Here is a 27,340-nt window from a genome sequence, read left to right on the forward strand (position 1 = left end):
CTAAAAAAAAATCTCTAAAAAGTTCAAGTGATCCATTTGGACTATTGCATTTTCAGGCTAGAGAAATTATAGAAAAAAGACAGAATTTTGTGGCCAAGATTGAAATTTCTTCACTGGTTTAAAATGGAACATAAACAAATTTTAACTTTTTTAAGACTTAAAAGATTTTAAAAATGTCAATTTCTTCACATTATAAGACCTATTTATTGCTTAGATCTTAGATTTATTTGTGTGTTTTATATTCTTCAGAATTTTATTTTTGTTTTGTTGCCACATTCGGCCATCCCATGTTACCACAGCCATGTGGTTCTGACTCCAGAAATATTCATTATTTTATACTGTGACTAAACTACAAGGCCCACAATAATGGGTAACACTCACAGTTGTCTACTATTAAAGTGTCATATTTTAACTTAGAATATGATCATAAATATTTCTTTTGATTATGATGTATCATGAAAATGATACAAAAACATTGTCAACATTACATAAACGGTGGAGAGTTGTAAAAACCGACCTTCCAGAAGTCAAAACCAACACATCTGACTTCACAGACACTAATAAGAGCCTGAAAGCCTGTTGCCTGGTGACAGAATCATTTGAGACCGATGCTCTCTGTGGATGACTGATGCCATGGATGGGTCTCCAACTTCTGCTTGATCAACATTTCGTATGCACCTCTGTGTTTTCCACTCATTAGAATCAGTGGGAACGTTGCGCGGTGTACACACACCCAATCAAACGGCGCTCTTAGTCACATCCAGTAGTCCAAGCAATTTCTCTGCTATTGGAAACATCAGTCTCTAATCAGCGTGTCCAGCCTTCTGGCTTTCTAGCTTTTAATCTTGCCCCCACACACACCCTCTCTTTCTTTTTCCATTTCCCTGATCCACTCACCCACTTCATCCATCTACCTCCCAACCCTCCCCCCCCCAACAACAATGCTCTTTCTCACACACAGCTCTTCCATTCATCTGTTATATTTCTATGACTCCTCTTCATGAGTTTTCTAACCTTCTACCTCTGCCAAATGCACGGTCTACCTCTCTACTCTCATCCAGTGCATTTGTTCCTTTTTCCATCATCTGAACTAAACGTTAAGAGATGATGAGAGTGCAATAAATGTTGGCACCGAGCCCCTAAGCTCAGAAAAGCTATCCATTTAGCCTAATGTAGAAACCACGAACACGCTTGAAGGAGCAGTATTATGTAAAATGGACGTTTTTGAGCTTTTCATAATGATATAATGGTATGCCCTCATCAGAATCATACCGGGAGTGTTGCTTTCATTCTTCCATGCTTGTTTGAGAAATCCTTTAATCTCCATGGCAACCATTCAACCTCGGTGAACCTGCAGCTTCTTCTCAGAGCTGCAGTTTCCAAGCTTCCGTCTCACAGAGCAGCCTTCCCCCGCACCTCCCCCAATCAGCTCCTTCAGAATAGCCAGCAACAATTAGCAAACACCTGGTGGATCTGCACATCTGCTGAGCTCATTATAGGAGCTACTAATCAGTGAAATGCTGGTAACAACGTTGTTAAATAGGAGCCATGTTGTGATGACTTCCTGAAGGCGGAGTTTCAGAAAGAGCAGGGGTTTTTAAAGAGACAAGAGTCCCAATTTCAAGGTGCTAATTTACAAAGTCATATTTCCTTTAGGTCACGTCTGATATATACAGCATTTTCATAACAACTGAAGTTGATATATTTACTTAATTGTTCTATAAAATGGCAATATATGCCTGCAAAACACACAATGCTGCCCATTTAAATATGCATGTGCACAATTTAGGCACTGATTGGCATGTTCTCTTTACTAGCAGTTTTTGGATTCCAAAAAAATAATAAAAAATCCTACAGCAAATCTCAGCAATTGCTGAGAGCAATTCGTAGCTGAAAATGTTTTTATTAACTCCTTTTAGCAACAAATCAGAATTCCTGCTCTGGAAGATCTGCTGTGTCTGTCATTAAAATCTGAAAACGCCACAACCTGCCAAAGCTGGGTGCGAATCTACTTCTCTTTTTAACACAGAATACAAGAGTGGATTAAGGTTAATAAATTAAAGTCATGGCTGTTGTTAAATTTAGGTCTGTTTTTCAGTGTTTTAATGACAATTTATTGCATTTCTAAGAGCCTGGGCACAGGCTTCAGGGAGCGTTAAGAATATCTGTCTCCAAATGTAGCCCACAGAAGGCCTCGCTCCCTACGAGTTGTTCATATGCAGATGTAAATTTAGAAGAGTGTATTCCTTTCTTTCTGGGAAAATCCTTCCAGCGTCAACATTCCCAGAGACTCTGTTTGCACAGTTGTTGTGGGAAGGAGGAAAAGCAGATGTTTTAAAAAAAAAAAAAAAATAATACGGCTGATTTGCATCCTGATTGAGTCGTGGCAGTGGAACTGTGTTGTTCTCTGATCAGTCACCCCCCATTGCACTCAGATCACGGCTGAGCCATTAGCCTCTGGTTCCTGTTTTACACCACCGTGCACATGGCCAGTGGCCATGAATGATCTAGTGAAATGTGTTTCTGGTTGTGTTATTATGACCAGTGATCTGAAACTACTCATCTAAACGGTGCTAGAGACGCCAAGCTGGGCAGATTTCAACAACTAAAACACAAGCAAGTGAAAGTAGCTCAATTGCTATGCTGCATTAAAAATAATTATGATAAAAGCCGATGATTCTCACTCATTAGGCGTTACTGGTGTACTTTATAAGATTTCCATTCAAATCAAAAAAGTAAAAATATTTCTGACGTATTTTAATCTAACTGAATCTTTTTTGAGTCAAAAACAAGAGAGAACTTCTCCTTAATGAACTAGCCTATCTATCTAGATACAAAAATCCATAAAGATTAGCAAAGCTAAACCTACGGATGCTAAACAAAACAAGAAACCATCTTAAGAGGAAACAAGTAAAACACACCACACATCAACCAATCACAGCCCAGAGCTGCTCTAGTTCACTAAAGTAACACATAGAAGTTAGTGAAGCATAGTTGTAATAAGCCAGTGTTAACACATAATTGCTGTATTAATAATGGTTATATTTGTTGTTGCTAATGCGTTCTCAATAAATTTTTTGTATTTTTACTGAAGTCAGAATACATTTTGTATATTTGGTATAAGTTTAAAAAAGCAATTTATATATTCATTTAGGAAAGAGACAGGCATCTAAGCTAACCTAATACTGGTAATTTAAGTGAAATGTATGCACAAACCTTTTTTTTTGTTTAAATATAAACTTCATATATTAGGTTTAAGTAAATGTTGTATTTGTGTTCACTGTCTTTTCCTCTTGTCAGTCACTTGAGCTAAACAGAATCTCTTGATCATTTGAACAGAAAAATTAGATTCTGAATTAAAACTAGTTTCTCATAGTTTATCAAATCGTGACCCTAAAAGTTTAAACCGAATCACTAGACGCTGAAAGATTAACAACACTGATATATAAAAATAACTATTATCAAATCACTGAAAAGTACATGGTACAAGTTAAATCTAACATAACAATTTGTGTTTAGTGGCAACTACACCCCAACGTAGCGTGTGACAAACGTGAATATAAAAACATGTGCATGTGTGTGTGCTATGTGTGGGATGCATTGCAGGAACTGTTTTCCTGACACATACTACTTTATGGGTACCAAAGCCCGGTCCCCATGAGGTGAAATACTGTTTCTGGTGAGAGCTAGGCTGTAAAAATGAATAGAAGTCAATGGAAAATCCCCACAAAGATAGAGAAACAAACGTGTATCCGTGTGTGCACCCCATCTTTTAAAACCATTAAATATTAGCCATGAATAGTAGCTGCTTTGTTATGACAGGTTAGGAGGAGAAACTCATCAAAGCACAGACTCTAGTCATTGCTAATGAAAGCAGTGTTAACAGAGAGACCACAAGAGAAGCAGTGATGTCTGCCTGACTGACGGCTGTCCTGCATTCAACACCTACACAGTCTGCAGCCAGGCATAATGAACGCTGAGTGCTGAGCTTTGGAGAGGGCACACAAATCCCCAAGCAGAGCAAATTATCTTCTGAAATATCTCTCCAACAGCCGGGACTGTGTTTCCTACCAGCATTATGAGAATAGTGGGCATTTTCTCTGAACAGCAGAAATTAAATCTGAAGTGTGCCTCAGACAATCCATTCCTCTTTGTTTTTGCTGCTAAGCAGAATTGCAACATCATTGACTGTCTAAACACTCACCAGTGTTGAATTGTTTTTGGGGTTTTTTTTACAATAAAAAAAAAATGGCATTAAAACTCTCAAACTTTCTGTTCTGCAGAAAATAGCCTGAAAAAAACCAGCATGATATACAACAAAATAGTGTCTAAAACAACACTGAGTTCAATCTGTAATGGCTGTAATGGCAACATCAAAACCTGGAATTTCCAGGAATTAATATGAGATCAGAATGATTTTGTTCCTCATTAGAGTCTCAAAGTCTGGAGATAATAGTAGGTTTATGGGTCAGACTGAACCAGAGCAGAGAAGCCACATTCAGAGGAAGGAGGCGCTGAACTATAGGAGCTTCTAGTCGCTCATCACAGTACAGCACCATGGATTCCAGAGTGTGGTCACATCACAGTCCCACTGCTGACTCTGGATGTTGGGAGACTTCAGTGTTGATTCCAAAGGGGGTCTCATATTAATCGTCTTTTGTTTCTCTCAGGGAAAAAAAAAATCCATATTTCATATAGTCTGCCTCATATCTGTATTTCCCAATGCCCATGGGTGGATGTATACAAACATTGTGTGTATCTTCCATGATGTGAAACAGCGTCAACCTACATTATAATTTACATTAAAGAGTGTGAGACTATAGATTTTCTTTTCCCTCAGATGAAACGGTCGACCCCCACTAAAAACAGAACTGCTACTCACTTTTAGGTCTGAAGAATTTCTGTGATTTCTTCCCAATAAATAAAATAAGTAAATAGAGCAGTAATTCTCTGCCTAAAACTTGATTTAAAATGTGTTGAGGTTTTGATAGATTTGAAACCTGTTGTGTAAAATCTAATTTCTGGAGTTTTTCATCATGTTATAATGTTATTATTTCATCAAAACTTACCTGGAGTGTTGCTTTGATTCTTTCATTCATGTTTGAGAAATTCTTTAATCTCCATGACAACCATTCACCTGTGCAAAACACCTGGGTGGACCCAGGTAGAAGTTTGTACTCAGAGCTTCAGTTTCCAAGCTTCTGCTTCACAGATCAGCCCTCCTCCACAAGCCAGCAGCAAGTAGCAAAGTGATATTATCACTGCTGCCACCCCCTGTTTTGGAGGGGAAGTGCTTGTTCCAAAAGTCTGCTGGTGAGCTACATCCCCATGGCAACATCCAATCACTGCAGGGATGGCAGCGCGGGTTGCAGAGTGTTTTTGAACTATGTTGAAATAACTGATATTATCACTTAAAATGTTTCACTATATGTACAATTTGTTTTCAATTACTGTATTGAACCAAGTGAACTTGGATAAGATTCTAGTTTATTAAGCCTTACTTGTGAGAAAAATTAGAATTCAGCAAATTACTAATTAGGCTTTAATTTTATCTTGAGGCAGGATGAAGCTAATGTGATATGGATCAAGTAGAATGAAAAGAATCCAAACTGTCCACCTTTCTTTGCTGCTTTCTATTTGCTAGAGCGAGAGCTGAGCTGCCACACTCCTCCTCTTCACCAAATAAAGAATCACAGATGTCATTTTATACAAATAATAGTATTGGAAACACATCTTGACAATCCAACAAGTGTAAATAGCTAAACAGATTATTTTGATGTGAGCATGATTGCAGAATAATAACCCATCTTGGCGGAAGACACACTACATTGACTCTCCATTTCTTTGTTTAGTGGCAGAAGACAAACAATAATGAGATAAATGAAAGTTGTGCTCAGAATGTATTGTGGCTCTTTCTCTGTGAAGTTAAGCCATTACTTCAAAGCATGAGCACCTTACCAGAGACGAGACCCAAAACTCATTTCAGATAGCATCAGGATGTGGCGCCCAGAACTGCTCCGTAGACACTGAATGAGATGCGCCTCTCATAAAGTGTTTGTTTAAGTTGCTTCACCCAAATGAGCTTTTAATTACGGTAGTGCTTTCTGAAGTGAAGCAGAAAATGTGGCCCCATCTGCATAAAATCACCCTTGTTACTGCCAGTACCACAGTCAGCGTTTTCATCTCCCGCCGTTCCTTCTCTATTAAAGTCTACATCCCTGTAAGATCAATGATTAAAGGAGTAATTAACTTCTTCCACTGGTGGGAAGTTGTAATAAATATTCCATAAGATTAGATGTGGGTGGTAATGAGTCAAATTTTCTCAGATAAATGAATCAAAGTAGCTGTCCAACATATATTTAAAGAAATAGTTTTAATCCCCAAACCATTTAAATTTTTTAATAAGGGAGATTAAAAATGGACCAGCTTATGGTTACTTTTGGGTACACGTTTTCCACAGCTGTGATTTAGTGTGTCGTGTGTTTCATTTATTACTGTGTGCATGCATGCAGTGCTGAACAATATATCAATAACAAAATATATTACAATGGACACATAATCAATACCAGTAGAAAATACATCTGATATAATATTCAATAATTTCACTGAACTCAGGTCTAGAACTGCTCAGCATTCTGGGAGATGTAGGCAGAGGAAAAGCTTCAGCCACTCAACCTCTCATGGCCGGTTAAGCAAGGTTGATGCCATATACTAACAAATTCACTCTTTGGTTACCTAGCAACAGCTTGTTCCGTAACATGTGCAGCAGCAGTTTGAGGTTTTGCCACCGTGACTCATAACTGCTTAAAAATAAAAAGCAACAGTGTGGAGTGAAAACTGTGTATAAAAAAGGAAATGTCTCTCCACCAGTTTGGCCGTATTTAAGATATTTAAAACGAAAAACTAACCAATAACTATCATGTCAACCCATATGAAACACTTATATTGTGGTAGGTTTTTAAACCATACTGTCCAGTCCTATATTAACGTATATTCTTTAAATCCTAAATATGCTACTGGACTGTCCTCATTAGGCTCCTATTAGCAAAAAATGTTTTTGTGTTTCCATTTCTGTTTCCTGCTAGACTAGCCACCTTAGCTCAGGTTTCCTAATCTTTAGTGTACACTATCTTGTAAAAGACAAAGATAGCCAATCAGAGCAAGGAGAAGGTACTAAGCGCTGTCAGTCATGCTCATGTTCACGCTGCTCACACACTTCCTCTTCCTTACTGCTGCGCTACAGCTCCTCCTCCACATCAGAGCCTGCTGTGAGTCATCATGGCCACCAATGAACATAAACTCTTGTTAAAAGCCTGTTTCTGCACCACTGGCACAGCTGCAGGAAACCAGCGATCTTGAGCTTGTTCATGATGTCCGGGGGGAGGGTTTGTAAGCAGCATGTACATGAGTATGATTGACAGCGATAAGACCCTCCTCCTGGCTCTTATTGGTTGCTTTTGACTGTGATCTGATGGACCACATGAAGAAGGCAGAGAGATCCATTTTTTTCACAGATTATCTTTCTTATATTCCACTGTCAGGTCATGGTGACAATTGTAACAAATAAGTAAAATAAAAAGATTTTTTACCTACTGCAGTTTAAACTGTGACAACTAATGTTTGAATATGTTTGGGGTGGTTTTTGGTTTTTAAATTACTTAAATCTCTTTTTCTCCCTGATTTTTTTTCGTGTTTTGCAGGTGTCCTCCTGGTCACATGATCCGTGTGAACGGCACCAAAAAGTCCTGTGTGTACACGCTATGTGCTACGCGGCCTTGTCACCGGGGAACCTGCGTGGCCCAGTCACCCTCTAAATTCACCTGCCACTGTCCGGAGGGCTACAGGGGGCGCCACTGTGAGACGACATTGGCTGTTTATAGGGAAGACGTGGGCCTGAGCTTCAGCTCGCTCTTTGCCATCTGTATCTGCTTCATGGCGTTGCTAGGTAAGTGTTGCTTCAGTTGCATCTGGACAGGTTTAGTTTGGTTTCATTAAGTGTCGTTCTGGTGGGTTCTCTATTGGACCATATTTTAAAATAACTTTCCACTCTGCCCTTGTAACCTCAACATAAAAATTGTGGAGGAATATCCTGAAGAAAAACATTCTATATTTGTAAATGTTGTATCATGTTTAGCCGTTTGCTCTCTGATCTTTTCAGTACTGTTTGGCACCGAAAAGGTTAGAACACATTTTCCAATGTTTCTAAATATATATGTACATGTTACCAAGCTGCTAAATTAGTCCTCTTCATTTGAGAATTTGTTGTCCTTCGGTCATAAAATTGGTGAAATTTAGACAGTTTTACATCAAGAGGAACTGCTTCACGTAGTGCCGCTCTCTAATTGAAATTTCTGAAAAGGCAGAGGTACAAATGTTATGTTCAGCTGATGTTTTTTCCCTTGCCATACACATAAGGATAGAAAGCTGGTATATTTCCAAATTCTCCTTAGTGTCTTGTAAACTAAAGTTGTTTACTTTGCTCTTACAGCTGGGGAGGTGTTAGTGACTGAATTTAAGGATGTTTTTCTGGTAAAAGGTTCAAATTGTAGCCTAGGGCTTCACATTCAGCCGGGGAACCCAGCCTTGCACTTTTGCATACATAAAGTGTGAACTTCTGAAAAAACAAACAGAAAACAAGTTATTAAAAAAACTGTGATTTAAAAACAATTTTGAGAAATATCTGGCTTTATGTTGACAGGAAATAAAGATAGGCCTTACTCTGTGTTTTACAGCTTTGAGGCTACAGCTTTTGTTGTTCTCAGCGACTGTTGTATGGAAAAAGGCTAACTAAATGATTGAGATGTGTGTGCGTGTGTGTGTGTGTGTAGTGTTTCACCTGAAAGTATTCAACATCCATGAAAAGATTAGCATCTCTTTGTAATAACCAAATGAAACAAGAACCATTCAATGAGCTCAGTGCAGCTAATATTACATCTAGCATCACAAAATTCAGTGTTTCACAACTTCTGCAGTCTGAGAATAATTCAGCATTCCTGAGGAATCTCAGTTCAGGCCTCCTGGCCAAAGGTCTCAGGTTCGTTAATATTCTTAGGTTTACAGTTTGAAGCTGTAGTAGCCACCGTTTCTCTCACTATGCAATGTCACTGTCAAGACTTCGAGCTATTTCAGGTGTTCTGTCTGAAACCTACTCATAAACCCTTGGTTGGTTTGGTTCCATTAGTTGTGCCTGGAACAACACTTGATTTGTAAATGTTTATTAAGGGTTTACAGTAGAGATGAATTTGGCCTATTATACCGTCATTTTGTTTGTTGCAAACATCTGAAAACTTTAGAATTTAAAATATTTTCAGATACAACTTTAGATGAACAATCATCAGCGGGAATATCAGTGTGTCCACCACGGCGGGAAACCTCACCTGTCTGATGAATGTCAGACAGGTGACATTCATTCACCCATATTTAAATTGGTGAAATGAAAGTTTCACAAACAGATCCACAGATTAAGAGGTTGGTCAGAAATTTACAGCCAGATTGAGATTTTTTTTTTTTTCTGCTTGGTGTAATCTACAGTTGGGCCCAAAATTATTCATAACCATGCCGGATTTTGGTTTAAACTCCTCATTTTTTTATTTTTATCAACATGTCTCTTTTTACTGGAAGTAACACTTTTTGGAGTCGCAACTTAAATCCAATACAGACGAAAGGAGGTGATGGTAAGGAGGCCTTTTAACCTCAAAATATTAATATATATTAATCAATATGACAGTAGAAAGATGCAACAAGGTTCTGATCACCAATTTTAAGAAGCATTTAATTATGCTTTAATGCATTTTAAGAAATGATGTCAAGCATGTTTTTTTAAGTCTGTACCCCGTTTACATTGTGTATTATGTTTACAGCCGATAGCCGATATTTACCAATGGTGTAAATATTGCAATAACCTGTCGACTACACGACTATGATTGCTTCTCTGCTTCAGTTAAAAACTTCATCACTCTCATTGTCACATGACCAAACAAATAACACATGGTCAACACCCTCCCCTCTCAAAATGCACGTACAAATGGCAGTAAAATGGAAATAACCATCAGTTATTAATACACACCCAGTTTTACTCAGGACCGATTCTGAAATGTTGAAAACGGCTAACATCGGATGTTGATGCTGATATTTTGCACATCCTTAAATATGGCTTCGATGTGTCTATCAAAAGATGAACTCTACAAATACAATGAAATTAGGTTTAGCTCTTGGCCAGTGAAATCAATTATTGTTTAAATTTATCTAAAGTCCAAACTGTTTTATGTACCTTAAAAGCAAACAGCTATCAAAATGCACAAAGTCAGAATTCCGCGACACTTTTCATGTTTGACGTGTAAAAAATAAGAGTGAGAATCAAAGGAAAAGCTCCAACGTCAGTCCAAAATCGTGAGGGTTGGTCAACCTTGGGTCAACTTGATAAGCTAATCAATTAATTGTTAGCAGCTTGTTTTTTGGCAAACTGACAAGAAAAGGATGAGTTTGAGAATTTTCTCAGGTAGATCAGAAAATGCTTTAGTGGGTTTCATTCTGTGAAACAATAAAACTTGCAGAGGGTGTAGAAAGAGTCCTGAAAGTAAAGCTAGTAGAAAATAATCCCACTGTAGTTGGTATGATGATGCAGCTGTTATGAGCCGTGTCTTAGTGAGGATACAGACAAGCTTGTGCTTTTTGCGAACACATCAGGTTTGGTAACATTGTTTTCTAAATCTTCTAAGAAATCTGCTGTCCTACCAGAACTTCCTGCCATTGACTTTCTGTAGTAGAATAAACAATCTGGATCTTTCGGAGTCTTTAACTCTGTTTTTGTACACCGAGAAGCGAAAACAGAGCGGTGTACACACTGTGACAGTGTGTTTTAAGAAAGAATCCATAATAGTCATTCTCAGGAGAGCAGGTAAGCCCATCAGGACGCAGTCAGTTCGTATCGCAGAAGGACAAAAAAACATTTATTTTTGCTTTGTTTCTACATAATGCCTTGATGCATGCTTTCACTCTGCATTTTTTAAAACTGAACCTCAGACAGTTTGAAAACTAAACAAGCCCCTGACGAGCGCGAGCCACATTGAGATTCAAACAGTGCTGCGGCCACGCCCTGCAGGATGCAAAGATCTGCAGGCTAACAGATGATTGTTGTTGTGAAGAAGCAATCCTCCAGTTAGAGACAAAACTTTGCAACTAATAATGTTAACTGAATGATGACACCATTTTTTGCTGGGAGGGTTGACTTTGACTAAGTGTGATGCAGGGAGGTCAATGTCTACAACAAAAGACAGTCTTACTGCAGGAAGACAGTCTTACTGCTACTTTTCTAAAAAAAAAAAAAAAAGACAAAAAACTTTGAGATCATATTTGATATCACAGTGAGAAGAGCTAAACACTTTTCACATGTCTTGATCTTAAGTGAAGTTTCCACGTTTCCAGGCTCTTTATATTTGTAAATGTTTAAAACTGCAGTTTAATGTATTTTTGGAGGGGGAGCCTTGGATTTAATAGTGTATTTTGGAAGTTGCCACATTTGTTTGCAGCCCCTCTGATTTGGGTAAACAAAGATATAGCAGTCGTTCAAGACATTTACTAATATGCTCATTAAATAGCTGGCATGACTACAACTTATATTATATAGCCAAAGGTATTCAGGCATTCTCTCAACTCATTGGTTTCTGCTTCCACTAACTTTTATGAAAGAATTGGCTGTTCTCTGTAGGTCATTGAATTTAAACACAACTCTAGCTGCGTTCCCATTAACCACAGAATTGTGCAAATATAAATTTAGAAAATAAACTTGCTATATGGGAACACTCCATCTTAGAAAAAAACTCACGTTTTTCAATGAAAAGCAATGAAAACAATTTTTCTGCATTGCACAAGTCACATGATCAACAGCCGGATGTTACTACTGGTGAAAACGATGGAGAAGACGACAGGAAGTAGGAGGAGGATGAAGGTTTGTTTGTGTTTTTCGGACAATATGCCCAGCTGCCCAGCTGCATATTGTCCGACACCAGAGCTCTCACAACGTCGCTGCAAAGGATTGGTTAACTCGGCATTGATTGAGACTTATCTACTGCATGCCATTAACGTCTGTGTGTGTCCAGGCAGCAGTCTCATTACTTTGGGTGTTGCAGTGTTTCTACACAGTGCATTAGCTGTGTGTTTCCTGATGTTTCTAATTATTTCTGAAAAGTGTCAGATTGTTGCCTCAACTCTGAGAAGTGTGGTAAACTAAAGCAGTAGGTATTTAAGCTGTTGGAATAATGCTATCACACTTACACTAACACGGGCCTGTAAACACACAACACTTAGAAGCAGTTTTAATAATTACTGCATGATGCATTGCATTAGGTGCTAATAGGAAGCACAAGCTGGAAGGAAAGGACAGCATATCAATTGTTTTTTGGGGGTTTTTTCAGTGTAGAGGTAGAAGGTAGAAGTGGTGGAAGGGTTGCAGCTGGAACTGGACGGAATTTTGTCAAGTCATTTCCTGTTTAAAATTATGTTTTGCAAAGCAATTAAAACTTTAGAAAGCAACGATTTTATCCTTTCTTAGATTTGGGATTCCTCACATAAAAACCTTTTCAAACCACATTCAGTCATTCAGACGTTAGTTGACATTCTGCTAAAATTGCTCAGGTTTCATTAATCCATAAATTTCTGAAAAACATGCAGATATATGTTCTTAGTCTTTTAACGGTGATATATCTTCCAATGTTGCAACAGTGGGTAAATAGCTATTTAATAACTAATTTATTTTACATTTTTAGACTGATTGGTGTTGTAATTGTGAGGATGTGCATGCAGCAGACCTTTGAGGTGATCGTTATCGCCTCCAGAAATAAGAATATTTGCACAAATAAACAAAAGTGTTGACTTTAAAAAGAACTGAAGGATGCAAATAGTTTCAGACTGAACAACAGGCCAGAGTCCATCACACCGGACACAGTCCAACACCACCCTGAGACAGCACAGGGTGTGGGTGGGTGGAACAAAAGGTCACGTAAAACAATTTGGATATGCAACCAAAGCCTGTATATTTTTCTAATATCTCTAAACATGAGCTTACTTAACACAAGTTTCAACAGTATTGAGAAATTCAGCACGACTTGTAAGGGATTTAAAAAGGTCTCAAGATAATTCTAAATGGTCCAGAAAATAAAGTCTTTAGTGAAGGTGTAATGTTATGTGATGCTGGAGTAGCATTCAAGCACAGACAGCAATGTTTTTAAAAAAATGATACAAAATAAAAACTTATAGCCAGGTCAGAGGAAACACAGTTTTGCAATCACAATGCTTCCATAAAATTAAAAACTAAAATTAAAATCACTCATGAAACTGGAGAGGATGCAGTGCAGCAAACCAGCTCTGAACAGTAGCTGCATTTCTATTACACAAATCTTTGTAGATATTCTGCTAATGTCGAAAAAAACACAACTGCAAAATGAGAAATAGAAATTAAAACTACACATGAATAACCTTGTTCATGCAGTAAGTCATTAAAAATTATGGCTGTGACCATAATTTTTATTTTTTATGAATTATGAATATATTCACAGTTGAATATATTCATAATCCAGACCTGGTGCTAGCACTCATCATCTATCAGCCAATCAGAGGAGACGTGGGGGTCTTATTCAGGCGTTGGAGCAACAAGCCCCGCCTACTTGGAAGCGGCTATGTATGCTCCGTTTTGGGGAAATTGTAGTCGATGATTTTACAGAATAGTTATGGATTCTTAACTATGGATTTAATACTGTATTTTGGTAGTTGCCACATTTGTATGCAGCCCCTCTGATTTGTACACTTGCAGGTCACAATCCACACAACATTACACATGTTGTGTGGAATGACACACAACTTTATGAACTGTGATGCTGTGAGAGCTCTGGTGGAGCCAGCTGCACATTGTCTGGGAAAAACAAACACGTTTGTGCCAGTAGTAACATCTGTAGTTTTCTACCAGTTCTTTTGTCTGAACCCAAAAGATATGTTAGCATTTCATTTGAAAGAACCAAATATTTAATGGAGAATTCCTAATTTTTCCACGACACCTGCTGCATTGCCATTAAGCATAAAATTGCACAAATTGGAATTCCGAAAATTATTAATCGTGTGCGATTTTAATTACATTTCTTATTTAATGGAAACTGAGTAATTGCCAAATTGCTGTGTGTGTTTTGACATTAGCAGAACATCAACAAAGATTTACATACATTCGTAAGTAAAATGCAGCTACTGTACATACATTACTATCCAAGTGGCCAGAAATCTGCATATGAACAGCTGGGTTGTGTAAATATGAGGGAAGTTCAAACGTTAAAGTGGGAGCGGCCACTAACATGGACGAGTTGCTTGATGAAACATGGAATAATTCATCTAAAAATAGTTTATTAAGTACAAAGAAAAATGAAATGTTGCTGTCATAAAGTTTCTTCAAACAGTCATTTTAAATGACACATAAACAATGATGAATAAATCCCAAATCACAGAACTATCAAGAAGATTGAATATGATGAGCAGGATGTGGTTATAGATGATTTGTACCTATATGGTCATCTGGGCTGTGGCCATCAACCTATCTGAAGCAAACTGGAAAAACCATTGAGACTGTTCTGGTATCGGCCATGACTCTACATAAACCCTCCAGGCCATTTAGAAATGACAGTGTCACACTCAGCTAAGCACAGGAATAAAAAGAAGTGCAGGTCTGACAGAATCCCCAAAGGTTTACTGGCCTGGTGTCACTCCCATCCTTCACACAGTGACATTGTGCTGGTTGAAAATCAGGGATTTTTTCATGACAACAGACTGAAACAGGATTCACTGGTGGCTTTTGGTCTGAAAAACTTTAATTGTGGATTAGTGATAGAGCCAAGAAATGATCATTTTATGAGAAACTGTTGTATGTAAAACAGAATCTATGTACATACAGCTTTTCTGTAATTTATCGGTTCCTATTATTATCCACAGTGTGATTATTAATTTCCTCCATGCCATTGCTAAACTGTTTGATTCCTAACAATAGAAAATAGTTTCCATTGATAGATAATTTTATTACTGTTTCCCTCCAAGGCCTATTGGAGGGCAGTTGGTTCACTATCACTAATTTTAATAACATGTAGATCTTACTTCTTACTTCTGTAGCCATGCTCCAGCCAACCACCAATGACATTCATTCATGTGGAATTTTGTGTATTTTTGGGCATTTATAGAATATGTTGGGAATATGTTTATGTGTTTTCTAAATTATTGTAGGTGTGTTGCAAGAGCAAGTTGACATTGACCACTCCATTCTGGGTGAAACCCAACACACGGGACGCAATAGCGACGACAGCGAGAAAAGTTTTTTTCAGCTTTCCTGAAAAAACATTTTTCAGCTTTCCTGTGTCGTGTCATAAGCCTACATGTCCACATCCACATGTACAAACACAAAATTCCACATGAATGAATGTCATTGGTGGTTGGCTGGAGCATGGCTAGGGATCGCCACCTCATTGTACAAGATCCAAGATCCATAGAAAATGAATGGAGCGTCTCCCATGTATCTCTAAGCGCAAATTTATCTCCAGTTGAGGATGATGTTGGTTTTTGGGTGTGTTCTATGCAGAAAAACCTGAAAACTTGTAAGTTTGTCTCTACAAGCATTATGGTTGTAGAGAGTGTTAAGGAGGAAAGTTATTATGTTAGCTTAAATTTTGGAAAAAGCATGGCTCTCCTTTTCCTCCTGTTAGCCGGGTCGCGAGCGGATGTCATCACGGCTGCAAAAGTACGGCGAAACAGAATGACGTCACAGATCACAGAGTTTAATCTCATACAAAGCAATCGACAACAAAGCTGCAGAGATACAGAGATATGCATTTTCTCATGAAAATAAAAACACACAAGGGAAGACAAACGAACACAGAGACAGACAAAGGCGCCCACGTGGAGAAAAGATGGTAAAAAACTCTCCTCTCTCCGGTGCTGACCTGAAACTATAAACCAAAAGGGTGTTTCCCTATTTAATATATGCAAAGAAGGCGTTCTGCTCTTCGACCAATTAGAACTCCCTCAGGCCCCCAAAGAAAGTTGGGACTTCCTGATTTATAGCAAAGGTGTCTGTTTTTTACCCCGTGGTCATCTCTGCCTGATACGGAAGATCCCTGGCGCCAAGCGTCCTAAAATGAGATTTCACAGACACCTCCGTAGTCCCCACTCCCATTGGAATGCAAATTTATTGCTCTGGTGTGGGGGAGGCAAAGGGCCCTGCTATATCAGTTCCCACATGTTCAACAGAAAACTGTTCCAAATAAGAGTGTTGGCTGTACCTTTACACATGTCGTATATTAGCTGTATTAAACGCCAACAAATAATCATTTTCCTTTAACAAGCATTATGGTTGTAGAGAGCCACATACAGTGTGAGGACAAAGCCACTGCTGAGAGCCATAAACCGACCCCGGAAATATCACACTCTTTATGCTTGCTTGTAATATAGCAGGATCCCCAAACCACCAGTTGTATTTATAGTTTTATAAATCTTAAATTTCATTCAAGGTGGCGTTTAAAAAGGTCTTAAAAGTGTTAAACCTGACTTTCAGAGATGCAGTTCTGACAGAAACTGTTGGGGTTTTTTTTGTGCCAGTATAGTGAACTTTAATAAAGTGGTCGATCATAGTACCGTCAAAGTCTTTGACTCTTTCACAGATTTGATTCATGCATTAAAATTAAGCACTTCACAGGTTATATTGTATTTCTTCTTGGTAGAAATTCCTCAGTTCCACATACAGCATCTGAAATCTGCATGAATTCTTGGAGTGCTGCTGTGTATTTCAGGAGTCTTACTCCTGCTGTGTTGGTAGCTGTCTGCACTTAATGATTGGACCGTGGTGTATCAGCTGTTAATACAAAATCCTTTGAACACTTTTAAGAATCATATTCTGAAGTTTCATAGACCTGCATTTGATAAGGCCAGTGTTCCATGACTAGAAATGGACTGATGATAAAGCTGTTTTCTTGATATTTACGCTTTCATAACAAGAAGGTCAGAAAGGAGCAGCAGAAATTTTGTAGCTGCTAAACTTCTGCACCAGCCTCACTTCCTCCCTGGAGGCGGATGAACTTGGAACACACTAGTGTCTAGTTTGCCTGTATTAAAATCCAAATTTTTTTTTCTTTCCCGACTGTCTGTATTTGTCTGTTAAATATTCATCTTCCTATACCTTTAGCTCCGTAAAATCTATTCCTAAAGGAGAAACTTGCCTTGGGCACAGTCACACAGAGAGAATTGCCGCTGACAGGCTCCCTCTGTTTAATTGAGGACGCTGCAACAGAAGAGCCGAGTCAAGACGGAGGCAGAGAACAGTGGAAGAGATCAGAGCGTGACAAAAATACAACAGGACAATGGAAATTATCAGAGGAAAACAAAAGAGAACTGACGAGATTATGTAGCAGAGGTGGTACACAACATTCTTTTTTTTTTTTTTTTCATTAGAAAAAAGGAAACCAGGAGCTGCGTAGTTCTGAGGAGGATGGTGAAAGTGTGCACAGCTTCTGGCAATGTCTGCGCGTCTCATTGGTATTTAGAGGGCAACTCCTTCACACCCTGGAACTAGTCAGACACAGTTCAAATGATCATTTCTCTCTCTCTCTCTCTCTGCTCTTTTCACCTTTATTCCACAGCTCTCCCTTGCAATTTAGCTTCAGGCTCGTATTAAATGCGACATCCAACCTTGATCCCGTTGAAGCTCAGTTCTGTTTTAAGTGTTAATTACTTGATTTGTAGGCGTATAAGGTGCTGTTTACTCAAACCTGCAGAAATTGAGATCAATGCTGCAGGGGCTGTGGTAGTAATTTCAATCGGTGGAGCATTCTGCGCTCGATTGGTCAAGCATTCCTCTCTCTGAAATTTAAGTAGCAGCAAGAGACCTTTTTTTTTTTTTTTTTTTTAAAGAACACCATCAAAAACGTCTTTTGCTGACTTCATGTGTTTGAATCGGAGCAGCAGAGGAAGGGCAGTAGCTCCTAAATAAGACAGTTCCAAAGAAAAATGATTCAACGTTTTGGTCTGATGTGCATTGGCATTCAGAGTCCTCGAGTTAATACGTTCTATAGTCACCTTTTGTTAAAGCTACACCTGCAAACCTCCTAGGTTATGTCTGCATTAGTTTTTCCCATAAAAGAATGATACATTTCCCATGTGTCTTTGCAAATGATCTTAAAATTCATTGGATGAGGTGGTGAGTTTTAGAAAAATGAGCAAACAGATATAAGAAGCATTTTAGGCATTTATTATATATTTTATGTATATATTTTAGGGATAATTTGATAAGATGATCGACAATAACAATAAATACTTGATTAGAGTTTTGCTTCTGATTGCGAAGAAGTGTATAACATATGCTTGGTTAAGACCACGACCTCCCAGTATTACACAGTGGAGAATTAAAAAGGTCAGCATTATGGAAAAAACAACATCTAGACTCCAACTTAAGATGGAGACCTTTGAGTCTAAGTGGAAACCCATAATTAGATTCATATTGTAACCTTGACACCTCTATTTACTTGCTTGCTTACCTTTTGAGTTTATTTTATATTAGTATTATTGTTCTTTTATTACTTTAGTCTTTATTTTCATTATGTCTACTGTCGTCCCTTTCACTGTAATTATTGTGGATTTATATATTCATGGATGTTGTCAATGAATATTGGTTTCTCTTAATGGGGCTACTGTTTATCTGAGCCAAATGTATTTCTGTTTTTCATCGATAGTCCCCAGATGACAGCCTGTCAGCCTTATTGTGGGGTAAATGTCTAAAATGGTCTGTGTATATAAGATGTTAATAAAATGTGAAATGTGACAAAGGCGGCCATGTGTATATGTTTGTATAAGAAAGTTATTAAAAGTAAAAAGTTTTTTAAAAAACTAATTCATTGGATGGAAAGCATTTGTGAATGTCAGTTTTTATCATCACCGTCTTCCACATGTCCTTCATGCACCCTGCATGGCTAACCAGGACTTTAAAGGTTAGATTTGTGTGTAGTTGTCTTGCTGACAGATTCTCCCACCTGTCATCTCTTGATAGATTTGTGATGTTTAAAGCTTTAGAGGTTGTTTTTCTAAACTGTAGACGACTTCTGAAATGGCACTGGGTTTTATTTGGGAGTGTCTGAGAAAAGGGGGATGAATATATGTTCACTCCACACTTTTTTTTTTCTTTGGAACAAGATGAATAACTTTCCTAGTCAGGTTCATATCGGTCAACCATAAACATTGGAGGTTTGTGGCTGTATGTGACCAGAGGTCAAGAGGTGTGAATGTGTTTGTGAGGCTCTGCATAACGGCAGGATTGTTGCAAATTAAAGGAGCAATATTATGCGTTATCCAGCCACACAGAATAATTTTATAGCATAATCAACCAACTATGTACCGAGTTGTTATAAAAATGCTGTAAATACCAAGTATAACTTAAAACAAATTAAAATTGGGCCTCTGTCTCTTTAAAACCTTTTTTCTGAAACTCCGCCTTCAGGAAGTCATCACAGCATCCCTCCAATATAAACCCTTTAACAACATTTTCACCAGTGTTGCACTGAAAAGTAGGTTATATAAGGAGATCAACAGATTTGCAGTAGCACCAGCTGTTTGCTAATTGCTGCTGGCTAGTCTGAAGGAGCTGGGGGTCAGACCTCTGAAGTTTGGAAACTGCAGCTCAGAGGAGGAGCTAAGGCGGTTCTCGGTCTCTATGCATTTTGCACAGCTGAATGGTTGCCATGGAGATTAAAGGACTTCTCAAACATGCATGAAAGAATTAAGGCAACACTCCAGATATGTGTTTGATGAGGGAATGACATTATTACATAATGTAAAGCTCAAAAGAATTTGATTTTACATAATACTGTCCCTTTAAAAAGAGTGCCCAAAGAAAGGTGAACACTTTTATTTTATGTATATTTTATACAAACTTGGCCAGTTTGTGATGGTCGGCTCATTTAGGTTCTGGCATTGCTTCGTCTCCTCTGTGGTCTGTGTGGACTCTTTGTTGCTTTTGGTTTCCATTGACAACATAAGTTACCTTTAGTTCCTCTAGTCCATGAGAGACTGTTGAATGTTGCGTGTTACAGTGTTACTGAAAGTACTGCTGCGCAGCAGCATATGAGGTGTGTATGGGCATTGCAGAGACCCAGGGTAAGGCTCACAGCTGCATGTTGCATCAGGAAACCAGATAGATTCACAGCACATTTCATTGGCGGCGTTTCAGTTTACTTTAAAATTTAATTCCTTTTGAGCAAACCAGTATGAAGCTTGAATGAATGCACCCTACTAAGATGGTATTGTAGTATCAGTTCTTCCACAACGTTTAACTTCTTCTAAGAAGTTGGACATTCAACTCTATACTGCTGAGTTGAATAACTTTTTTGAAGAATTTGGGTTGGTTCTGTGACACAGGAACTGGTCTGAATATGTTTCTTGTATACTTTGGTTCAGAAACCTCTGGGTTACTTGATATGCGCAGCCCAGTGGAGCTCAGTCTGTCAGAGATTGAGCTCGACTTCATAAACATGACCCACGTCTTAAAGATGCCAACTAACAGGTCCCCTCCGAGTGTTCAGTCCTCTGCAGGGACACATTAAGTTACACACTAACACTTTGTCCTTAAACACCTTTATTGCTTTTAAATAAGAAGGGATTAAGGTAAAGGTCAAGCAAGGCCTGGTCCAATCAGGTGTGACGTTAGTCCCTTAAAGCTAGTCACAATTGATTTGTGAGAGTGTTTCCTCTCTGATGCATACATCTGACCATCAGTAAGGAAGTAAGTTGACAATAAAACGGTTTCACTCATTCATGCTATAGATTAGGCTCTATCCTGAACCACTTTATAAGTTTTATGAATGAGTTGTGTGTGATAATGAGCCCTTGGGAATTCTGCTTGGCGTTGGATGAACAGCCACTCGTGTGTAAGGGTTTGTGGACCGAGTCTAAATAGGTCCAAATTGTCTCTTCAGATCAAAGGATGTTTCATCATTTGAATCCATTCTGTTCATCTTTTAGGAGCTTGACATGTTTTCATTCATGTTGGCTGAAAAGTTAACTTCAGGTACCCAATAATTACAAAACCTATCCACTGTCCAGCTAATAACATTAAACTTTATCTTATTATTTTTCACATATTCCTGCCTGTCACTGATCTGCATGTTCTTGATCTTATGGGCTGTCAGTTCTATTAGCAATTAGAATTGAGGGGTGCTGTGAACAGAGATTGTGTGCGTGTGTGCTTAAACTATGTCTAATTTGTTTTTCTCAAATTCATTTAATCCTCATAAACCAAATCAAATGACAAAAATACCTTCTTGTTATGCAAATAGGCGTACCACTGTTGCTTTTCCAGCTCTGCCAATGTGTAGATTTGGGTTGAATCTGTAACAAATATGTGACATGCCAAAATTTTCTAAAATTATAGTCAAACAGCTGACAATGTGTATGTAATTCAACAATTTCTCAATTGCTATTAGAGTGCATAGGTCCCCACATGACAGACTGCTCTCAGTATTCAGATTAAAATAAAGTTTTATCTGGACCCAGACCAGTGCTTAGATTTTAATTAAGAAATTTGCTCTAATCCATGATAGGCTGTACAACTTTTCTAGACTTTAAGACAATTATAAGAATCACAGTGATTTACTGAAGGATTTTATTCCCATCTGGTTTATTAGCAGAGTTGTTCAGCAGTGAGCAGAGCGAACGCTCGGTGTGAACTCTGACCTGTTTGCACTACCATGAATGTTTGCGTCAGAGTTAAAACCTTGATTTTCAACCACAAGTGCCTTTAAGCATCTATGTGTTGCATATCGTGAGCCAGCACATCCATCATTTACCGTCCATCTTTCATGATCACCATGTTGGCCTTGAGGCATACAACTGAAAATAAGCTTTCAGAGTTCAAAACAGAAAGAAATATCAGTTTTATGCAAGTATTAAAACTTAGTTTAGTCTTTGAAAAGCGAGCCCTGTTCAGTAATACGATCCAGTCTAAACCTCAGTCTGATACCATAAAGGCAGCGTGTTATTGATTGTTCTGCCAGATCTTCCTTTAGATTTCCTGTGGGCAGTGAGAAGGGAGGAAAACATGCGGAAAAGGACCTGAAGTGAGGACGGCTAGTAGCCTCTGTATGCGTGGCACGCGCTCTAACCACGGCGCCACGCGACGTCCTGGGTGGAGTTCTTCTATCTTCGTTGGAGATTTAATCCGATACTCGTTTTTTGCCTGATATCGGACAGATTTCTGATATAAATATCAGATCGGGACACCCCTGCTGCGCGTGTTCAAGAGAGTTCACAGGATTACTTGGGATGAAACAAAATGAACAGAAATAAAAGCAACGTTTTTTCACAGTTTTCTCACGTTTTGCTGCTGGGGCTCCACCAGGAGGGGTTCTGCGTTCAGGAATGGACTGAGGTTCTCTGTGAACATGAAGTCCCCGTTTGTCCACGCTGAAATATTGAAATGATTTCATTCAGTGCATGGTATCCACATCCTTGTTCCCCTGAACATGGAAAAAGAAGTGAAGAGTCTTTTTTTTCATTATTTCTGCCTTTCCTTGAACAACACAGCAGTGATGCATAATTGATTCAAAGTATGATAGAACTTGGGCTGAACTGAAAATGTATTCCTGATGGAAGCTTGAATTATTTCAGCGTGGGTGTGTGGCTAGGAGCTTCTGTTGTTCCTTCTTACATTTATTTATTTTCATTTGTTGTTTTTCGTTTCTTTTTTGATGGTTTCTTTGAAATAAAAAAGTCAGTCCTGATCAATAACCCAACACAACAACATCTGGACAAAAAGCATCGTGTCAGACAATACTTGTGTGGTTGTGCTGTCATGTACAAAAATGCTCAGTGTCAGAATAGCACCAGTTATTATACAGATTATTGGTTCTAAAGTTTAACTGTTTTTTAATAAATGTGACTTCATAATTCGTAACAGCCTGGACACCAAGGTCAGTGTTCACAAGTGATGTTCTTTATCATTTTTAAAATACATCTGCTGCACAAAGAGAAAAAAAAATAGAATAATTTAAGGCTTTTTTGAACAAGTACATCAATTTTGTGTTCAGTATCTTGGATCTTAAGTCCTGTCTGATGGCAGTCCATTTCTCTCCTGTTTGTCATGATTCTTGATTTTCTGGTCATAAATAGTATTTATTCCATATTTTATTATGTTTCCTTGTGTAGCGTTCTTTAAGTATGTCAAAATCCTGATTGGTTTTGTTTTTAGTTACTTTTTGTAAACCATTTGTCCCGTTTTATGCTGGTGTTCGTCTTGCTTTCAGGTCTCTTCCCCATTGACTTCTTGGTTTTGTGTTATTCATTTTTTTCCCCAAGTTTATATGGATGTCACTGAAGACTTTGACTAGGCCAGTTTCATTACTGTGGTGACAAGAAACCAGGCTGAAAGACATCGAGGCGGTTGGTCACCGTTAGGAAGCCGTTGAACTTTTTCAATCATTTTGCTGATGAATGGCAGGTTGGAGATCAGCCTGTATTTCTGCAGTAGTGATTTGTCCAGATAGTTCTTTATCAGTGGTTTGATATATGCTGTTTTTAAACACCTTGATGAGAGTATACTATTTGAATCAGATCAGATGTAATGACAGGCAGAAGTTTGTTAAAGGAAAGTTGTGGATGAGATACGGAGACAGCAGGAGGAGAAGCTGAATTGATCTACGATATATTCTAAGCTTTTTGTGATTTAGTTTGTATTAATTGTGTCATTTTCTCCAGATTGGTATCGATTGGGCTCAACATTGGTAATGAATTTGATACTGATGTACAGAATGATAGTTTTTAACATTTTCTCAGTAAAGCATTTTTTTCCTTTCCTTCTTACATTCTTTCTTTCTTCATTTCTTTCACATTGACATAATGGGGTATTTGTGTGCAGAATTTGGAGGAAACAGATTCATGTAATAAAATTTGGGATAGCTCTGTTACATAGAGAAGTACTGTGGATACTTTCTGGGTGCTTTGTCAGGCAGCAGTTGCAAAAATAAAAATGCTGATTACCACGACAAGTTTCCATTTTCTATTGGATTGTACTGAATCCTACAAGCCCATGTCCGACCAAACAGATGCATTTTTAACACCCTGCTGCTGAGGTTGTGCCCAGAACAAAGAGAAGGAGAGAGAAAGACTGACAGATCTGATAAAAAAGGACAAAAAGCAAACTGCAGGTAGAAAGGAACCGGACAGATCCCTGCCTTTATTCGAGGAATTGATTTGATTTTACTGAAGGCTTTACTGGCCTTAGAACTAAATATATTTCTTTAAGAAGTAGTAATAAGAACTTCCAATTCAGTTACTTTTCTTTGGCACTCATTACAGCGTCTGAGGAACGATGTGAACTCCCATAGAAATCCACTTCCTGCAGCTAATTATTTTTCTCTAAATCTAGATTTTAAAAGTGGGAACAAGAGGAGAAATGACTTTGAGACGGATATTTACTGGCGAATATAAACTGCATATTGGCGCTGGCCTTTAAGCGTACATCAAACGGCAGCACATTAAGAGCAGTGAAGGTGAGCAGTGCTAGATCAAACACACAGAGAGATGGATGCAGTAAACAGAATTATAGTTTCATGGGGTAAAATCTATGCTGTGTTATTGACTTGTGTTGATGCACTCATAGACACTGATCTCATTGCAGGCCAGCTTGGATATTGATTTTTCTGACTGGAAATCTCATTACATTCACACACAAAAAGCATCACACACACACACACACACACACACCCACTCATTTAGCGCCAATTGAACCTCTCAAAGTACAATGGATCCCAGTTGAGAGTGTTCACCTCTGACCTGTCCAAGTTCTCTACAGGACGCTGAAAAAAACGCTACTCAGTATTAGCATTTGAACAATGCTAAGTTGGTGTTAAGGGCCCAAAATGTCCGTAAGGGAATGTCACCCTTATCTTTCCACCACCTGAACTGGTAATACAAACTTTACATGAAATTATGACCCTACCAGCTGAGTAGTTGTGCTATAATGTTCTTGTCTATGACACCACCGTATTTACTGTGGAACTGTTAAACAAGCTCATGACTTCTGGCTAATCAGTTTTGTAAATCTGCCATTTTTTTCCTCACAGTGATTTTGTAGTCCAAATTCAGTTGTGCAGAAGTTGCAAGTAAACAAGTCAAAATATTAATGTAATCTTTTCTAGTGTGTATTAGTGTGTGTATTAACTCACAGGATTCCTTACATCATCCCCCTGCATCAGAGCCTCTTCGAAGTGTCTGGTTAAATTTGATTTTTCTCTGGAATATGCCCACATTAATGTCCGTTAGCACCTAGCGTTTAAGGATGAATGCTTCAGCAACCTCCAGCAGTATCAAGAGGGATTTTCTGAAAGACTTCATCAAATAACACTGAAATGACAGCAAAGCTTATTTTAGACATGAATGTTGCGTGTTGATAATCACATCCTGGTCATTAATCTGATAGTAGCATTGAGTCTTCTACTTCTGTTAGCGTTGCATGCTAGCTGTTAGCTGCCTTGAGGATATAGCTGTACTGCATGTTTTCAATACAATTATTTGCCTTTGTTTTTGCCAGCACTACCATATAATTTACTACATATAAATCTATTTTTTTTATCTTATGGGAGTACCTGTAGCATCTAAGCTAGGCTTGCACTTATGGCAACATAGTGGGCTAATGCATTGGTTACTGTGCAAAAAACAGATGACGACTGGAAAACCACTTTAAAAGCAGGTTGGCTGCATGAGTTCAGGAAGTTGATGTCTAAAAAAAGATTCTGGCCAGAAAGTGGTGGTCAGTGGTGCAGAGAAGAGAGTGAGAGAGTTAAACCAATAAAAAGATGGTCAAAGACAGCGCAGGACCTTGGAGGCTTTGTAAACAGATAAACACATAATCTCTCTTTTAAGCTCACAAACGCCCTGTCAGAAATACCGATCAACTTCTCCATTTCTCTGTTTTCCCTCCAGAGAGGGCTTTGAACAGCACAGATACATCTTGTACACCCTGACCCCCAGCTTCCCCGCTCACCTCTCCATGGAGCTCATTCCAGCCACTTCATGCTCACACACTCACACACACCCGTTTGGCGCACACGGCTCCGCCGAGGAAAGCAGCAGAAAGCGGAGACGCATGAAAACACAGTCTCTGCCGCCATAAACCAAAGAGGAACACAGTTCATATTCGCTGCTGTTTGTTTGCTTCGTGAGTTATTGTGGTGTGTGTTTTTCCCCTTCATGTGGGCCTGAGCTCTAATTCACAGAGTATTGATTCCAGCAGTCATCTTCACAGTGGCTCTACATCAGATTTCTTTCTGTTCTTCCTGCGCTTCCCTTCACATGTCATGTTGACTTTTTGTGCTGCGCCAAACGGGAGTATGTAACGGAGTCGTTGCACCATCCCATGCTTGTTTGTTTCAAAGACGAAGAAAATGCAAAAACCAATATTTGTTCATTATTTAAGAAAATAAAAAGCTACGTTTTGAAGTTGAGCGTATTATTTTCAAAATCAAAATACTTAATATGAATAAATATAAAGAAAACAATAAAGGAAAAAAAACTGTAAAAAATTTGCACTAATGGAAATGGCAGGTTGTGACATCAATAACAGATCTTCATGTAGGGACTTTTAGCTGCAGGCTTTGCCAAAGGGAGCGACGCTGCATGTAAACAGATCCTGTTCCTGAGGGAAACAGTGCTGCTATAAGCTGCATCAACTAGATCACATTTGTCTTAAAGTCTCCAAATGTGTAGTAGGCGTTTATTCCTCACTAAACCTGATGCATCGGGAGTAAACTGGAGTCTAAAATACAACCTTGTTCAATTCCAAGCTCATTCTGTCACATTAGTTCAGATTTTTTGTTTGCTTGTTTGTTTTGTTTTGTAGACTTTTGTTCATCATTATTTTGGTTGAGGGATTAATGTTTGTTTTTTTTTTTGACAATTATTCCTTCTGGTTCTGGATGCTGTGCACCTGGAACTGTATCTATTCTTGTTCCTACTTTTAAAAATTCTTTGGACAGTAATGATGCGTAACTATGACAACAATGTTATTGTACAACTGGGGACAAGTGATTTGCATCCCCAAAAGCTTAAATAAAACTCCAAACCCCAGAGGAGCTGAACAGGAAGTTCAAACCATTTCTTCCCTCAGTCATAACGTTGGTGAGGATCAGATCCTCGTCTCCAACGTCTCCAAATTTAAAGAGGAGCGGCAAAAGCAAAGGAGGTGGATTAGTAGTGCTTGCTGTCAACTGATGATGTCATCCCGTGGAATACCGTCTCTGCTGCCCGGATACATAGGTGTCACGTTGTTATGACAACCAGG

General features: G+C 38.5%; 1 protein-coding gene and 1 long non-coding RNA gene across 2 annotated transcripts in view; one reads left to right on the forward strand and one right to left on the reverse strand.

The window, feature by feature from the left end:
* Positions 1-27,340, forward strand: part of LOC116718043 (neural-cadherin) — a 322,864-nt gene that overhangs the window by 283,786 nt on the left and 11,738 nt on the right. Inside the window, exon 35 of the mRNA XM_032559667.1 lies at positions 7,701-7,945. Within this exon, the coding sequence (XP_032415558.1) occupies positions 7,701-7,945 (245 nt within the window). The remainder of the gene's footprint in view (positions 1-7,700; positions 7,946-27,340) is intronic.
* LOC116718045 (uncharacterized) lies at positions 1,360-13,839 on the reverse strand. The gene is made up of 3 exons (XR_004338860.1): positions 13,830-13,839; positions 7,821-7,826; positions 1,360-1,502 (listed from the first exon to the last, which is right to left on the reverse strand). It is a non-coding gene; the product is annotated as an uncharacterized LOC116718045 (long non-coding RNA).

Source organism: Xiphophorus hellerii, chromosome 4 (genome assembly GCF_003331165.1).
Source record: "Xiphophorus hellerii strain 12219 chromosome 4, Xiphophorus_hellerii-4.1, whole genome shotgun sequence".
NCBI lineage: Eukaryota > Metazoa > Chordata > Actinopteri > Cyprinodontiformes > Poeciliidae > Xiphophorus > Xiphophorus hellerii.